The following is an 18,750-nucleotide window of genomic DNA, read 5'->3' on the forward strand; positions in this document are numbered from 1 at the left end:
TATTCTGAGACACTTAGCTTTAAAATACTGCTTAAAATAAGTTTTCCCTGCTAATTTTAATATCACAGTTTTCTAAATATTACATCTTATTTTAAGAAATATTACCAAGCAAAATTTCACTTGTTCTATTGGCAGATTTTTTTGCTTATTTCAAGGTAAAAGTACCTTGAAATAAGTGTTTTTTCTTGTTTTTGGTGGGGCATTATTTTCAGTGCGGCTTTTGGAACATACAGCTAACGACTGTAAGTCCCCAGAGGCCTCCAATGAACTGTGTTTCACCTCTCAGGGTACATTCAATAACGCAGTCTGATGAGTGTAGTTTGAACCTGCAGGCCCATTTCAGGGTTTATAACAATACTTAAAATACTTCACTTTCAGTACTCTCTGAAGAAGCAGCTACAACTGAACATGGAGCATATTAAAAGTGAAGCAGCTGGGGACACGGTTTATTAGAAAAGAGGAACCGGGTGTTTATGAACCGTGCAGTACCATGTCTGAGTTTAGGGAAAGATAATTCACTTACTCTTTATACATTTTTTCTATGAAGACGATGGACTTTCTTTTTCTACAGAACTCACAGAACTACTATAAAAGTGGTGTTTAATCTGAAACTGATCATTGTGAAATAAATCTGAGAAAAAATAAACCAGAGAGTCTGGCCCTCCTTTGTTATGTTACTTTTGGTATGTACAAAAATGAGTATTGAGGTTTTGTCTGCAGCTGATTCAGTGTTTAACACTTCGTTTGAGACTCACCAGTGGGCCTTCATTCCTGCGGAGCACAGTGTAGGCAAAAGCTGGGCACGGGCAGTAGTGACACGACACGAAGCAGGTGTACAAACGCCCTGAGCCTCCCATTACCTGCAACAGAACCATGCAAAGAACATTCAAATATGTGGAACGGCTTGTTTGAGTTGATCTTATATGAAAGATTGAACACAGACAAGTGAAAGCTGTTTCTCTCTGGGGCTGGAGGGTTCATAAATCAGCTATGATCACAATGCTGTTTGTATTGGCTGCCAGCTGCTTGTGGTGCAGCTGAGCAGCAGAGGGGACGGTAGAGGCTAGAAAGACAGGAAGGAAAACAAAATCTTTACTGCCTCCTAAATGTCCAGCAGCCAGTGCAGACATGAATCACAGTGAACTCATAAATATGTTTCCCAAGAACATCTTTCTCTTATTTTTTTTTTGCTTTGTTTTTGAGGAGTTGATAGACATGTTGACCGATGTTCATGTTTTCTTCCTTTCTAACAGAATCCTGCTGTTTAATAAATTAGAGGAAATAAAAAACATTTATATTTATTCTGCATTTCTGTTTTTTTTTTCAGTGTAATCTTAATCTTTCCAAATCTGTGAAATTCAGAATCAGGGTTAACTGCCAGGTGTGTGTCTTTCATGGGGAATTCAAATTATAGCAATAAACAGATGAGAAGAAAAAGGGCTGGAAAATAACAGCAGTACATATCTTGCTGAGTAACCTAGATTGAATAAATAAATAAAAATAAGGAAGAAAATTAGATTATACATCTTTTGCAAAGTGTAAAGAAACAGCTGTTCATTTTGTGCAGGAATGTGAAAGATGTTGATGAGGTAGTATTCAAAAGTAAACAGTATAAAGATAATTACAGTGTGCAATGTATAGTGGTAGTTTTTATGATAATTTTTAGGATTGATTTTAAGATTATTTTATTGACTTTTAAAGCACTACATGGACTTGTCCCTCTATATATCTCTGAGCTTTATCTCCCTACAAACCTGGACACAGTCTGAGATCCTCTGGCAGTGCTCTGTTAGCTGTTCCAAGCACCCGACTGAAAACCAAAGGGGACAGGGCTTTTTCAGTCAGGGCTCCTACACTCTGGAACAGCCTGCCAGAGGAGATCAGACTTGCAGTCAGTCCTGTATTTTATGTCATTACTCAAGACACATTTTTACAGGAAAGCTTTTATTGTGTGATTTTATTTGATTTTAGCTCTGATTTTAAGGCTCTGTTTTATTAGTTTGTAGGGTTTTTAAGCTTTAATTTTATTTTTAATCGCTTAATTTTGCTTTGCACTTCTTCTTGTTTTTATTGCTCACTGTAAAGCACTTTGTTACTTGTATTGAAAGTGCTATATAAATAAAGTTTTATTATTATTATTATTATTATTATTATTATTATTATTATTATTACAATGAGCGTAAATGTAACTCAGGTTTGAATGTAGAAGTAATTATAATAATATTACATCAATGTTACACGGACACCAAGTTTGATGAGGGTGTGTCACTAAGAGGACCAGGACGTAACGGGAGAAGCTGCAGGCAGTTCGTCATTAATAGGCAGAAACCTTAGATCTCCATATTTGATCCTTGACATTTTTTTCCATAAATCAATGCCATCAATCTTTCTTCATGTCTGTCAGTAGGCTCTTTAATATATCACAGATGAAAGTATTACAAAATGTATGTGGTTGAGTCTTATATTGTTTTTAGTCATGTGAAAACATAGGTTTAGTTTACTCCCTGGAAAGTAGTGGTTTCGTGAAAATGTGAAAACATTTTCTGTGGTGTCAGACAGGATGCTGCGGTGCATTAAGACCAAAAAAAGAGACAAACTTAAAGACTACATCAGAGCAAACATGTTTATAGTTTAAAGCATTGACTGTAAAACAGTCTCAGTAACATTACTCATTGGTTTCTGAAGAAGTGTTTTGAAGCCGTAGAAGGCAGTCTTACTGAAACTGCTGACTCCAGAGCTAATCCAGTAACCGTCTGTCTGTCTGTCTGTCTGTCTGTCTGTCTGTCTGTCTGTCTGTCTGTCCGTCTGTCAGTCTGTCCGTCCACACCCTTGTTATGCCCTTGTTTGTTATTGATACAGAACCCTTAGCCCTCACATAACCAAAACAGGTGTGTAATACAAACATCCACTCCTTCTTACAGCATTGAAAAATGTAGAAATGAACAATTAAGACCTAAACCACTGTTGAAGCAGGCTGTACGCTGGTGTACAGCAGGAGACCACTTTTCTCATTTTGAGGTTAAAAACTTTGTGTCCTGAAGTTCTACAGCAGAGCAGAGATTTGTGATGCCATACAAGGACGAGCCACCCTGCAGCTGCTTCATGTGTGAAATCAAAATGTTCAGCCGTTCAGACAGCAGTCATGGAGTCTTAATGGGATGCATGCACATCTTCTCTTACACAGCTGTTAGCCCTCTCTCTTCAAATAAACTCCTTCTGGCAGTATTTCTCCTAATTGATGCTGTACCAACTCCATCAAGTCTTCCTGTTGTGATTTCCAGCTTGTAGAGTCCCTTTAAAGAAAGTGAATGTTCTATGTAAAATAAATGAGATATCATATCTTCAGTTCTGTTTTTGTAATGCTCTCTTTTTCAATGTTTCGTAGATGGGATGAAAATATTGCTGCCTCTACTGACTTCTTCCTCTCACATTGGTTATTAGGAGTAGGGGAGAACGGGGTTGGTTGTCACACGGGGTTGGTTGTCACACGGGGTTGGTTGTCACACGGGTTGGTTGACACACTCGTTATATCTCGCCACCAGAGGGCACTGTCTCTCAAATTGGGGTATTGACATTTCCAGAATTAGGATCAGAGCTCCCCTACATAGTCTTCTCTGGAGTAAGACAGCTGAACTTGAGGTGAGAGGAATTTTTGTGTTTTTCATGTCAAATTGTAAATATTCAGCTCCTCAGTACTTTTCTTCTAGGCTTTTAAACGATGGGTTTATAACGAAACAAGTTTCACCCTTACAAAGTTCGAGGGGAAAGCTTTAGTATAGTAGATTAGTATCAGTTGGCTAACTAGTTGTTAGATGGTTGTTAGCCTTGATGCTAGCAAAAAATTCCAGTTGGGGTTGGTTGTCACATTCTCTTTGGGGTTGTTTGTCACATGTAACAACAAACCCCTAAGTTGGCAAAATCATGCATGGTGAAATGAGTTGGAGTGCGCAGACCCTACATTTGCCATCACTGTAACTCAGACAGTGACTGCATGTAGCCTAGTTGAGTCGGCCATTATTTTTAGGCCTATTTGTTTTGTTCTTTATGTTGTTGTATAGGCTGGCCTAAAGATGTGTTTCCTGTTCATGTTCCTTGCTCTTGCGCCTTCTTGCCTTTTTTAAAAGATTTTTCCCATTAAAATACCATTGTGACAACCAACCCCATAGTGTGTGACAACCATCCCCGTGATGGGGTTGGTTGTCACAATGTGTCAGAGTGTCTTTGATAGTTAATTGCCTCTTTGTTACAATGAGTTGGAAAATGAGAGAGATACACATTTCAAGCCAATACCTTAAGCTTCAATTTAATGTAGAATGACTATTGAAAGATGTTTTGATCATGAGCAATCATCAAAACAGTAAAAAGTGTGACAACCAACCCTGTTCTCCCCTACATGTAGTGCATTTTAAACAGCTTACTGTATGTGCTGTTTAACGGCCTCTGCTGTCAAAGCCTGCTGCCCATGATGCAGATGTTCACCTTCTAATAAAGACAGTGATTTAAGTCTTGTCTACATTCACATGATGCAGGGCGACATTAAGCTGCTGGATTAGCTCAACACCTCACAATAACTAATGCCTCCAAAGAAACAAGAACAGACTCCATTATTCTCTGAAGCATAAATAAAGGATGTTTCCTTGTAACCTACAGACTTACAGAGGTGCAAAATCTCCCATTTCTTCATTCTGACATCTCATTTATAAATAAGACACAAAAGAGACAACCACGTGGACTAAAGCACCTCAGTGGGGATGAATAAAGCAGCACAAACAGCAGGGGCAGGATACAAACACTAAAGTTAGGAGACCAAGCCAAGGTCTGCCACAGTTCCCAAAGAGCCAGCTTTATTGAAAACCAGCTCACACATGGGCTCTTTTGGTGTTCTCTGCTGGCTCACACAGCAAATCCAGCTACTAACAGACACCACAAACTCTAGACTTCCACCGTCTGTCTGGGTTTCATGTTTATTCAAAACTACACTTGAATCAATATCTGCAGTTCAGGAAGAGAGAGTTGAATCTTCTGCTCTGCTCTGCTGGCTCTCGTGGGAATACTGCCCTAGAAGCCAGTATGAGTCAATGAGCCAGGGGTTGGATGGCCCTCTGTCCGATGTTTCCACACCACAAAAAAGGCTTCAGGGAAATTAAGGTTCTGGGAAGTAATTGAGATACAAAACTCTCTCTGTGTGTTGGCAGGCATAGGCAAAGGAGGAATTATTGTGGCAGAAGTCCTTTACTGTACATCTGCCTGCCTGCCTACTCTGTGACTGAGTCTTTGGACTGATACAGAATCAAAGTACAGTAAGACCTTCATGTGCTATATGTGTGTCCCAATCATAGACTGTATAAATAATGGACGTAGTATCCATGACATCACCCATCTGTTTCCGAAGCACTGTTTTGAAGCCAATCGTCGGCAGGAACCATATTGGATATGCTGAAGTCAACATAGCTGCTGTTGAGGTAAAGAGGCTTTGAGCCTCCTAGCCAATAGCTACAGTGTTCCCACCTGTCAATCAAGTCAGCTGTGCCTCTCATAATGGAAAACTCGCAATCTTAATATCTCCAAACTTGCTCAGTTAGCAAGAAATTAACACCTGTACAGTGTGTGCCGATCAAGGAATGAGATTTCCAGACTATACTCGTTTTTTGTACCAGGCTGTGAACATGTTTATTTTAGGGATGGGCATTTCAAGCCAAAACACTATTCAATAATCATTGGCATCTATTCGCTGATTATTCCAATAATCTAAATTTGAATAATCCTGCTGTAAAGATCGGCTTTTTTAAATGGGTGTGTATGTGGTTTCCAGTACTTCTGAAGCCAGCCTCAAGCGGACACTCGATGAACTGCAGTTTTTAACACTTCCACATTGGCTTCAATTCTTGCCGCCGGAAGTTGCCGCTTGGTCCCAATGAACTGTGTTAAGAGCTCAACAGCCTTTAATAACTCAGAGAGCTTGTTTGCAGTAAATTTAGAATTATGTGGCAAAACCAACACTATAGAGAAATCACTGGTATATGAAATCAGATCATAGGTTAGGTGTTCTGAGATTGTTCTGATATGGGATCATGTATTCCACCCACTGTGAGGTACTAAGCTTGTGATCTATCAGTTGTTTTTCAAGTTTGACACAATACCTGTGTTTGCAACATGCCTCTCTTGAATTCCAATTAATCCACAAAGCATGTTTTCTCTCCACTGAATTGGCAACAATTAACCTGAGGGTAGCTGAGAGTCAGCTTGAGCTCTATCTGGCTGAATACAAATGGTGATAAAACATGGCCATTTTACCCAGGCTGTCATCCTACAGGTTAGAACATAACCATGATAAGTAAAGACTTTTCTAATGTGTTTATTGTGAATGCTCATATCACTGTAATGATGATTTGTGTGATTTATTGTGCAGCCCTTTGTAAGCACAGCAAGTTTAATATGATTTCACTCTAGAGCAGGGGTCAGCATCCTGCGACTGTGGAGCCGCATGTGGCTCTTCCATCCTTATGCTGTTGCTCCCTGTGGCTTTCGAAAATAAATGATAAGTAATCAATTTGAAAGAATTTTATTTTTGTTTGTTAGTTTTTTTTAAATTGTAATTCTAAATGTGAAGATTATTGTGAATTTGTACCATTAAAATAAAAAGCAGCTTAATTTGTTTAATTTTTTGTTGCTTAAAACATGCATCAGGATCTTCGAAATTCACGCCGGCGGGTCTCACACATCGGCACTTATATTTTGCAAATATGTATTTTACATTGTTCAGTGAAATAGGGCGTTTTAAAAAAAAATACATTGAATTTAGGTCGACATGCTCTGGTACACGAAGGATGACGGCACACAGCATTTTTGTTTTGCAGATGGATAAGTTCTGCGTTTTATGACAAAAACCTTTCCAGTGTGTTTTTTTTTCTCCCAGAGTTTAAAATGTTTAAAATATTTTCTTTGCATACAGAAATAAAATGTAATTTTCTCTGTAGCACTTCATTGATTTCATAAACAACACACTAGTTTTTTATACATAGTTTAAAGGTAGAAAAACAATATATGCACTGTTATCTTTATTTTAGATGTCAAAAAGGATTTGATCCCAGTGTTTCCTTTTTTATGGAGACCGGGTCCAAATGACTCCTTGAGTATTAAAGGTTGCTGACCTCTGCCCTAGAGCCATGACTTTGACAATATTTTTTTCATAAAAATGTGAAATAACAAAAGGTACCAAGTCAATAATTAGCATGCTTTGAAACCCTGCTCCATCACCAGCCCAGCTTAAGCTTGGGTGAACACACCTACATGCAGAGGCTGCAGATAACAGGGTTGTTACGGTACATTTTCTCAGTACGCGCTGTTGGCATCATGTCACGTCATTAACAGCATGTACTCCTAATAAAGAGGCGAGGAGACTGGAATGAGGGTAAATTTGATATTGATGTCAAGTGTCACAGCAGGAGATCCAAACTCACATCTCAGCGTGGTCCATTACCAACTTGATGATCCCTACCAAGATATTTATTTCTTTATTTACACGCTCTCATCACACTCTCACACAATTAAAACATTGGCATCATGTGGTCCTAAAACCTTTCTCACATGCTCACTAAAGCTTTCTTATGACAACTGTTCAGCCAATAGTTCAAAATCAAAGACAATTCATCTGCAATCAAACACAACAGTAATACAAATGTCCTTTGGAAATGTATATTTCAGCTCACCTGACATCAACAGCAACCGCAATATTTAGTGTGAAAGACTGAACACAGTCATCCACACAATGTATTTAAGTTCATATAGATGGAGTTTCATTGCTGTTGAGAATACACTCTGCAATACCTCTGTCTCCCAACAGATCACCACCGACTATGAAAAGGTCACTGAGTGTTATGAATGAGTTAAGATAACAAATCTAAGTGGTGAAATGCCACGCTCTAATGAGTTATTCATTACGTCTGATTACACTTCTCAGGGAAGAGGGGAGCAAATAACCAGACCAACATAAAAAAAAATGAACTGCATCCAACACAAAAAATACCAAAGCAGGAAATGTCAAAAAACGTGTTTATGCTGTCAACTTTTTCAATATATTCTCAAGCACAGTGCATAGCTGGCACAAAGTTCAAAGGACTAACAGATAACTCAATACTCTATTTTCTCTACTTCATCACAAACCAAAAAAACTTTTGCTCCAAAAGTGAAGCCAGTGCATTCCCTTTAACCATCGTGTCAAACGGCCAGCAGGGGGAAACTTCCCTTCATGGTCTACTTAAGAACTAGATGGGAAAATGACCCTTCTCCTGACTTTTATTATTACTTAGTAAACATTTTCTCATTGAGTTTGAGGTCTCAATTTGGGGCATGGCTTCCTGTAATTGACAAGTATACAGAACAGGGAACTGCTTACCAGATGAGAGACCGTTCACACTGATAACGCTGACAGATGACAACAACATACATTTGGTCATGTGCCAACAGTTTCTATTTTTAAAAATCTGTAAACGCACTGATTATTATCCACTGGATGACGTCATTCCCTTCTTTCAAGCAGTCAACGTTCCAAACATGGGTGTGACTATTTTCTGTAAATCGCCTCAGAAAACTACTTTTCATTATTCGCAAAGAAATCATTTTTTAACTGGAAAACAAATCTGCTGTGTCATTCTCCTTACTGGATATATGTAAGGATTCTTGAAATTTGGATGACTAGTTGTGGTGGTTGGGTGTTATTCTTAAAGGTTCTGTGCCCCTCGTAATGTCATCACTGCCTAAACTCACTTCCGGGGGTTTAACTAAATTCATCGTCTTCCACAGGCGTCACATGCTGCCCAGACGTCCTGAGGAGAATCATGAGCCCTTCAACCTGAAAGGTCACAGCTGTCCTGACACAACCTTTGATCCTCAGAGTGACATCATCACTTCATTTCCTCCAGCTTTAATTTTGTGAAAGTCATAGACATGCTGGGATTATAATATGACAGGCAATGATATCTAAATGTCATGCCAGCCATGTTGTAGTTTCAGATATCTTGGTAGGAAGAGCCAGGTTGGTCTCACGAGTTGCTTTAAAAAGCAGGCCAACCTAAATATTGAGACAGCAGCACAGCTTTGAGACGGACACTGTAAACTCAAGTCCCACTTCATGTATCATTAAGGGTTGAAACATAGAACAGACCTGCCAAGATAACAGGAACAACACTCACCATTTCAAAATAAACGCCTTCGTCACAGATTTATCACAAAGAGGAAGAAGAACATCATCACCACACTGTTTATGTTGTACAACTTCCCGCCAAAGTCATCTTGATTTACACAATGTGACGCTAATATTCTTTGAAGAGAGGCCTGTTTTCAGTGAACACAAAATCATGAGGAAGTTGGATTAGATGGATATGCTTAACAAGGCTTTGTTGTTTTTAGTCTGAAATAATGAGGTTCCCCTTTGCAATGGCAATTTCTTGTTCAGGATAAGATGTCAGCGTGATCGATGAGATAAACTTATGGACAAACAGATTTAGTCGAGTCTTTATTACCAACGCTCTTTGGAAAGAGGGAGAAAGTAGTGACAACGAGTGAACTTCTCTCAGTCGAAGTCAGGCTTCTGGCTTCTTTCACGTAGGTGCATGAAAACAGAGTATATGAACCAGTAAAAACACATGTGGCATATGACAGGAAGCTCTTTGCCAAAAAAGGTAAAATGTTATAGTCTAACAGAGATCATTGGCTTAGTAAAAAACAGGACACATTAGAGAGCATAAAAGGATACGTAAGCAAGCTACGTGAGAAAGCTAGGATGGGAGTACAGAAAACCTCCTGTCTGCAACCTTGGAGAATTCCATACCAGCATCAGTTTCCATCAAACCTCCCGTCTGCAACCTTTGGAGAAACTGCACCTGCAACAGTTTCTATCACTCTTACACAGAACCGTGTTTCCCCTACCATTATATTGGGGGGTCGTGGCGCTCCCCCAACAGCGGCACTCGCCCCTCCTTGGAAGTTTAGTTAATATTATTTTCTATATAGCACCAGATCACAGCAGAAGTCATTCAAGGCTACCTCTCTTATATATCAGGTCTATACCTTGTTCTTTTATTAAACGGACTAAACATCTTTATTTAATTTATCTTATGTACATGACGGGATGTCATTTCTGTCTCTACATGGTCGCTCATCTACAATGCTCATCTGCTCTCTGTACAGAGCTCTACATGTACACGCACACACACAGATGAGTACACTCCGAACAGCGGACTGAGGAGGGAAAAAAAATTGCTAGCACCATTAGAAAAGCAGAAAAAAATCTCTGCCTTTTTTAAGCGCTCTCAGAGCCATCTCTGTGAGGATGGCAACACTCGCTCTCCTGCAAGTAGCAACCAGAGTAGATCTCCTGCTCCGGGTCCAAGTACAGAAAAGAGCTTGAGTGCTCCATGCTATTAAAGCATTAAAAGTTAAATTGTTAAAGGGGACATATCACGCTTTTTTCATCATCTTTAAAGTTTATGCTCAAAAAAACACTTTGAAATCAGATTTTGGCATGCCTGAAAAGTCCTCTTCTTCATTCCTCATCAGAACACTCTGTTTTCCCTCTGACCACGCCCCCTCCGGAAGTGGATGTGCCTCGGCTCTCCAGCACGTTGATCTAATGTTTACATGTTGGCTGAATATACAAGGCTGCTCAGAGATCGCGTTACTTCAACCCTCTGAATCTGATCCTGACGGAGAGGCGCCTGTAGCAGGACCTTTCTGAAGGATTGGTCATAGATTTAGTGTTTCTTGTTGTTTTATTTATCAGTATGTAGACGTGTGTCTTGGTACACAGCTACGAACATGTAGCTATGTGGCTATGCTAACTAGCGCTAGCACTTATCCATGATAAATAAACATCATCCACTAGATCTTCAAATCTGCAGACGTGGGGAGTAAAACCGACCTCTGCCAGAAAGGCAGCAGGACCTTTTATGAAGGATTGGTCACAGATTTAGTGTTTCTTGTTGTTTTATTTGTCAGTATGTCGACGTGTGTCTTGGTACACAGCTACAGCTACAGCTACAGCTACAGCATATAGCTATGTGGCTATGCTAATTAGCGCTAGCACTTATCCATGATAAATAAAAATCATCCACTAGATCTTCAAATCTGCAGACGTGGGGAGTAAAACCGACCTTTGTGTTTATTAAGACAGCCTACAACTAGCATGCCTCCCTCCTAAGCTCCTTGTTAGCACACATTTGTGCAGGTAATGAAAAACGGGGGAGGGATTCAGTATTATTTTATACAGTCTATGGGCTGAACAAGTTCCGAGCTCTGACTCCGTGACAGACCGGACATTGTTGTGACGTAACAAAAACACGGAAGTCTGAAACGGCTCGTTTCACACACATTTACAGAAAGGTGTAGAAATCAAAACAGGGGCAGAATGGATTTTTTTCATTCTCGGGGGGTTTGTAGACATGCCAGGGAAACATATTTCAGGTAAAGAACCATTAAAAAGTCAATTTTGCATGATATGTCACCTTTAAGGACTTTAATTCTGATTGGACTACAGTATTGAATATCTCTACTTAGGCTTTACGTCATCAGTAAACTGGGGAAGCTTCAAGGAAGACATTGCACCTAAGCAAGAAACAGTCAAATCTACAAAAGTTAAAAAAGACTTTTTAAGTAAAACAACAATGGACAGCAACACAAACCTGTGCTTTTACACACTAGTATGCTGGTGGATGAAGGCTGTTTTCTACAGTCCAAGCTTGTCTGGCTGTTTCTCTTTATTTCATGCCATGAGAGTGTTACTAATTTTACATCTCGTCTTGGTAAAAGGGACCCTAAAAACAAAACATGAACCAAGCTGTTAAACAGTTCCTTAAATGATTGTTCAATCTCTCACCCGGTTCTGATGGCAGCCTATGTATGAGTGATGTTGAAACTGAGGTGTTGCAGAGTAGCATGTTAATGTTGCAGCAGTAAAGCAGAGCACAGAGGGAGTGAGGTGTGACATTTCCATGTATTTTAATGCATGCAAGCAGTGCAATCATCTACTTCTCATTTTTTGCTCTCAGTGCTTAAAATATCCAGTGAAACTCTGCAGATACTGAACAGAATAATAATTTCACAATGTCCTTCACCTGAAAGTGTTAATCATGTTCAAAACAGGATTTGATTAATTCATAATTTCTGCCCAATGAAGGACTGAATTCAACCTCAGTAAAAACAAGATCTTATCAGAAGCACAGATTTAATTGTACTCTGGTGTATCATAAATCTATGGTAGTCAAAATATTTGTAAAATACCATACTTCAATCAAATATAAACAAATATATAGGAGCCACTTTCCCCTTAATCTGTTGTATGTACTGGATAACTCAGGAAACCACAATCACAACCAAATCACTGCATGAGAACAAGATGACATTTAAAAAAGTTATCTCCAGAACAGAAGAGAACAAACATAGACAATTAATTCAATCATTTCCAATACGTGTTGGACAACTAAACCTCAGGCAGACAACCAACAATTGAGCTGAGACGTCCCAACAGGACAGAATCCACGTCTTTATTAAGCTGCATTGTATGTTTTAGTTCCTTTCATAAAACTGTTGTTTTGTTCTTGGAGGAGTTTACAGGAAACTTGGGTCACAATGACCACAACTCCAACCAGCTGCCTTGTTCTTCCCCACTACAAGTCACTCTGTGTCATATTGAGACTATTTCATTGCTCTGTGGACAGAGTGTCTGTGTGTGTCCACATCTCAGTGTCTCTTTTATACAGTTATAAGGATTAGACAGGCATTACATTGCTACATAGGAGTGTATCTATTTGTATTAGCCATGCCCTAATCATGACAAGTTAAAATTTAAATGCAGAGTGGGGTGAATTATTTTTGCATCCTTTAAAACCCCCTGAATGAAAATACCTCACACAGCACTATTAATAATGTTCAACAGGTAGCTTCAAAAACATGTCCTGAAAGCTCCTTTTGAGGGGCACGACACTGTGGTACTGAACACATTACACACTAGTTATGCAGTTATCAAGTAATTAAGTTGCAAACCAAGTTGTACAGCAGCACTTAAAGGCAAATGAGCAATATATTTTAAGTGTGATCCAAGGAGCTGTGTTTTTGACTGAAGAAGGGAAAAACCCTTGTCAACATAATATTCCTCCGTTCTTTCAAATTCTTTTTAAAAGCACAGGTAGCAAAAAAGGCATGCTTTGGTTGGGTTACCAACTCCTGCTATTTTCTCTGGCTGGACATTGGCTTTTTTCTTTTTTAATCTTGGATTTTTGGAACATTTTGGCGCCTTCATTGCGTGGGACAGCTGAAGAGAGCCAGGACTGCAGGAAATGTGGGAAGCAGAGAGCAGAGGATGACATGCAGCAAAGGGTCAAGGCCAGGAATCAAACCAGCAACTGGTGCAATGAGGACTGTAGCCTCTGCACTCAGGGCACAAACTTGAACGGTAAGCTAGGGATTTTAAGTGTAGAGTTTGCTTGTTCCCTGTTGTGCATGCAAGGGTTCTCTCCAGCTCTCTCCTGCAGTCCAGAGGCTCTCTGGATGAATTGATGACTCTTAAATCTGCCTGTAGGTGTGACTGTGAGGGTGAATGGTCGTTTGTCTCTATGTGTCAGCCCTGTGATAGACTGGTGACCCCTCTAGACAGCACACTCCCTCTTGCCCAACAGATGGGATGTTACATCCCTCAGCGACCCCTACCAGGATGAGTGGTAGAGTTAATCGGTTGATGGATGGATATATGGTGGAAAAAAGTATCACAGAGGATAGAAAATCTCATGGATCATCCAGAGAGAGACTCCTGCTCATCTTTGAAAACGAGTGCAAAAAGTTTTAGGTAAGGTTTTTTCTTTGGTCTTCTAAGGGGTTTTCTTAGATGTTGTGAATTTATGTGCAGTGTCAAAATGTAGGCAAGAGTTTTTTAAGAGAGTCAGTAGAGGTATGACAGACCTGGAATGCTTTGCGTCCACTGGGAGATGACACACAGGTGACTGAGCGCTGGTCAACCAGGTCCAAAGCCTGCAGCGCACATGACCCAAAGACAAACTTCAGCCTGAAAGATGAGAGAGAGGAAACATCAGATGCTGCAAGAGATCCAAAAACATTCACAATAGGTTTTAAACGGACTCTGAGTTTGGCTGTCTGACATCCTCAGGCAGGGAGCTGCACAGCTGTGGAGCCTGAACTGAAAGACTCTTTCACTTTAAGTGCCCAGTCCAGATTTAGGAACCACAAGTAGTGCCCTGCTCAAAGACCTCCAGCAGCAGTCAGGCTCACAGGGAGTAAGCAGTTCACAGATATTTGAAGCCTGGAAATTTAAGGTTCTAAAAGCTTTGTTCAAAATTCACAATTTATTTTAGTTTATTCAAAAATATAGTTCTTAAAACGTGTTGAGAGGCAGAAATGAGAGAAATTGAAAGTTTGCATGTCAATTCAGTTTCCTGAGTGTGATGAATATCCTCTAAACCAGAGGCTACGTCACACATAGACAGGATGTGGCCACGTTCACCCAGAAAGTGAGCACCTCTTCACTCTCCGTAAGTCAAACCACAGTGCCAGGAAGTGTTTCAGTAAAGACACAGAGCAGAATCATGACACTGTGTCTCTGTGTGCTGCGTCACTTTGGCAAATTCAGACCTTACAAATGCCTCCTTCGTCTTCCTCAGCGTGGTTTCTGCACTTCATACCCACTTAGATTCAGCCATGTGCTCTTTTTACTTACATCATGACTCAGACAGGGGAGGATATTTGTTTATTTTTTGGGAAGCCTTGGAGTCAAAAAGTTTTATGAGTAGCAACAAAATAATTTTACTTGAGTCAGACATGGTAATAAATATCTGCAGTGGAAGTTAACATGTCATGGAAAGGAGAAGATTTGTACTTACGCAACAAGCAGGTCATCAGGAACTGAAAGAAAAAGAAAAGCACTTCTTTAAATTTGAGGGGTGAAGAAATGTGATTACAAATCCATACATTAAGAAGCATCTAATCCTTATTCTTAATATTTAGCCAGCTTAAAAGGCAGAAATCTTCCATGCACAGAGAGGCCGCTCTACTTTTTGTAAAGATGAGTTAAAGAAACTTTATCTAGTCACACAGAGACCTTTTTTCTGCTGTAACACTTGTTTCACTAGATCTCCCTTTTTAAATAAAAGAGGTACAATCCACCGGAGAAGAACATTTCCAGATGAGTGTGCCTGTTGATTACATTTTGTTGAACAATTTAACACGACTGCATCTGAATGGAAGGGTCTGTATGTTTGACCCAATCTACTCCACGTGTATCTGATCATTAGGTAATTGACTTAAAGTTAGTTGTTCTAAGTTCACACTGCCCCTGATAGTGTGTTCATTAAAACAACACATACTTCACAAACTCTCAATCTGATGTACTGCTATCAAATGATTGGAGGACTTCTCTATTCACTAGGAGTTGTCTAGAGTCAGTCTGGTGAGTAGAAAGAGGAATAAAGAAAGTTGGTGGTATTGCACAGACTGGTACAGATCATCAGGTAAAAAGAGAGAACCCTGAGGCCTTGGGCATGGCACCGCCTTGGATGGATTTGTGTCACCTAAACTGCAGTGCTGTACAATCCCCAGGCATGAGTCAATTATAAAAATGACTATCAGTTTCTGAGGTAAAGCCAAACAGGTTCTTCGGTTTGGTAGTCTCAAGAAATAAATGAATGAATGCTAATAGAAATATTTTTGATTTTGATTCTGTGTTCAGCAGGAGGTAATCCATTACAGACAGTATCAAATAAATTTGATCTGTGAAGTTTCTTATGACTAATCATTCCCATATAAGACCAAGACGTGGATCGTATCGCTGCAGCTTGGAGATCTTACACTGGCTCTCTGTTAGTCACAGATTTCAGAATACTGTTGGTTTATAAAGTGCTTTATGTTTAAATTGTCTTCTGATACTCCACAAACCATCCAGACCACTTAGAATGTTTGGGACAGGTCTGCCTTCTGTCCCACGAGTCATGGAGGCGAGAGGACCCCTGAAGACAAGGCTAAAGACTTTACAGCTGCCTTTTATTATCATGTTTTAACAAATTATTTTAACAATCATCCAACACTGCAACTGCAAATTTGACTCTTTTATTTAAATATCTGTCTAATTAGAGTTGCGTAAATTTTGTCAGTCTCAACTTGTTCTTCACAAAACCACTAATGGGCCGTGGGGGAGATGGCAGAGCTCCATGTTTTTGTGCCAGTATGCCATTCTAGTGAGTCTACAGGACTATTCCTGTTTCACAGCCCAGGTGCACTATAACTAAACATATCACCGCTGAGTTTAATTTATATCTTGTTTGTAGGTCACGACATACATACACACTACAATATAACACAACAGTTGGTTACATTTTTGGTAGCACCTGAGCTTTTTCAACCATGACAAGTCAAAGTGTCTTCTGTAAACACGCCTACACAAGCCCTCGTGGGACTGACTCATCGGCACTCATACAGTATTTCCTACAGTGGCCCTGAAGGACAAAACAAATTTACTAACACTTTAACAAAGTTGGGGACAAATTTATTTTTTGGAAAACATTTTTAAATTTTATAAAACAAAATTACATCAGCAAAACACTTTTACTAAGGCCAAAACAAATTTACATTTAAGAAAACAAATTTACAAAAGATGAAACACTTTTATAAAGTTGGAGACAATTTTACAAACCTAGGAACACTTTTACCGTTAAGTCTGACTCCTTTTAGCCTGACTCAGTTTAGCCTGAGGCTATGTGGTCTGAGGCCGTTTCATCTGAATTCTGACACATGATGAAGGTTTTCTGGAGACATGATGGAGCTTTTCTGGAGACATGATGCTTTTTTCATCTGAGGTCTGATACCTCTCTCTGAGACCCGAGGATGTCCTAATATGTAAACCATGTCCATCTCCGTTTGGTTTCTCTCCATCAAAACAAACTAGTCCAAACTGAACTAGTCCAGTTCAGTTCGAGTTCGTCTCTGTACATCAAGCATTTTGTGGCGTTTCCATTGACTAAAACCGGGACAGGTCCCCAAATTACAGAGCTGTACCGTCCCACTTTTTGGTACCCTTCTGTTGGGGAGCCAGACATACCGATCCGACCCCAGAAGGTGGAGATAGAGTCACTGCAGTCCGTTGATTGGTCGAAAGAATCGTCACTTCCCGTGCGACAGCGGTAATAAAGAACAACACATAACCCCGCCATGTTTAAATCTCCAGTGGACTTGGGGAGATAACTTTTTTTGTTCGGAAAATGGCATCAAGAAACAGCGTTCCATGGTCAACCACGGAGGTGCAGACTTCTTTACGTTTTTCTTCTTCATTGCATTTATTAGCGGGGTACACTGTGTCACGCTGCCATGGCGTCACGCTATTACGTAGCTGACGCGGCTATCGGCATCAGGCTTACATGCCGCCCACCAAGTAGGGCACTTTTGGCTGTGGAAACGCAAACAGGATCAGGCTTTACCGATCCGACCCGTACCAAACTGTACTGATCCATACCAGACCGCTTGGTGGAAATGAGCCAAATGATCCCTCACTTGATCACTTCCAGTATTTTGTACATTCCCTTTCCATAATAATTAAATGTTAATTTGTTTCAGAAATGGTAAAAGTGTTTCATCTTTGGTACAGTTATTTACTTTAAATGTTAACTTGTTTTTGGCCTTGGTAAAAGTGTTTTGCTGATGTAATTTTGTTTTATAAAATGTAAAAATGTTTTCCGAAATGTAAATTTGTCTCCAACTTTGTAAAAGTGTTTCATCTTTTGTGAATTTGTTTTGTCCTTCAGGGCCACTGTAATTTCCACACAATGTGTCAGTTATGAAAATAATAATGCAAAGTAACATTTAGTATTGTAGAAGGATACAATTTAAAATAAAAGCCCTAGCTCTTAAAGGTAGTGTAGTTTGTGTGCCCTTTAATATTAAGATGTCAATGCAATATTGTTTGTATCTGCATTCTTGAATAACGGAAAGAAAACGAAGTGTGATCAAGCAGCCCCCTCTACAGTCTACATACTAAACTGTAATGCTCGAGCATTGAGTGAACTATATCAACCAAACTGTCTGTAGCTGTAAACATTAAAGTAAGTGTTAATCATATTACTGACAGCTGACAAAGAGCCGTAAACTGTTGTCTCCTAACTGAACAAACCTTGAAGTCAAATTAGCTTAGAGTCAACCGTTTTAGTCACATTCTGCATTGAAGCACCGCTACAGCTACTCTTAAATCAAATTAGTCCAGGTGCAAAGTGTCACACATAAACCCTTTCACCACTCTCTTCTTACTCTGAGACGTTTCCTGGTATGTTTTTTGGATATCTCTGAAAAGTTGTTCGGCCACAGCTGGTAAAAAAGAATTCATTTTTCGGCCTGTTCTGTTTCGGAAAGGTCGTTGAGTCTGTCAGCCAATCAAAGGCGAGCCAATTATAACAACTTCCGGGTGGAACTGTTGTGTTCCTTCAAAATAAAAGACCCATATGATCTGAAGCAATTGTTTGTAGTTTCATCAGTACTTTGATTAGGTGGAGGTTATCTGCATGTTTAAGCTATAGCCGTTTACAACTTTTTTTCATTGTTTACTTTTTCCTTACCAAAGAGTGGCAATTACATTTCAGTGAACCGGATGCATTTGATCAATTCAGACTTTTAATTTGAAGTGACAACAAAGTCTGCACCACTCAGTCCGACTCAGACCCAATTTTAAAAGAAAAACTGCAGTCTTTTCACCCAGGCTCCAGGGGC

The 18,750-nt window shown here is 39.7% G+C and overlaps 1 protein-coding gene across 2 annotated transcripts in view; it reads right to left on the minus strand.

Annotated features, from left to right (window-relative positions):
- Positions 1-18,440, minus strand: part of zswim7 (zinc finger, SWIM-type containing 7) — a 20,909-nt gene extending 2,469 nt beyond the window's left edge. The window contains exons 1-4 of one of the 2 annotated variants that reach the window (XM_034683928.1): positions 18,295-18,429; positions 14,886-14,907; positions 13,951-14,053; positions 756-860 (exon numbers count right to left, since the gene is read on the minus strand). In XM_034683928.1, the coding sequence (XP_034539819.1) occupies positions 756-860; positions 13,951-14,053; positions 14,886-14,907; positions 18,295-18,370 (306 nt within the window). In that variant the 5' untranslated portion in view covers positions 18,371-18,429. Of the gene's footprint in view, positions 1-755; positions 861-13,950; positions 14,054-14,885; positions 14,908-18,294 lie in introns of both variants that reach the window. The other variant, XM_034683927.1, reaches the window with a different exon arrangement.
- Between the last annotated feature and the right edge of the window lie 310 nt (positions 18,441-18,750).

The sequence above is a fragment of the Notolabrus celidotus genome, chromosome 5 (assembly GCF_009762535.1).
Source record: "Notolabrus celidotus isolate fNotCel1 chromosome 5, fNotCel1.pri, whole genome shotgun sequence".
NCBI classification, from domain to species: domain Eukaryota; kingdom Metazoa; phylum Chordata; class Actinopteri; order Labriformes; family Labridae; genus Notolabrus; species Notolabrus celidotus.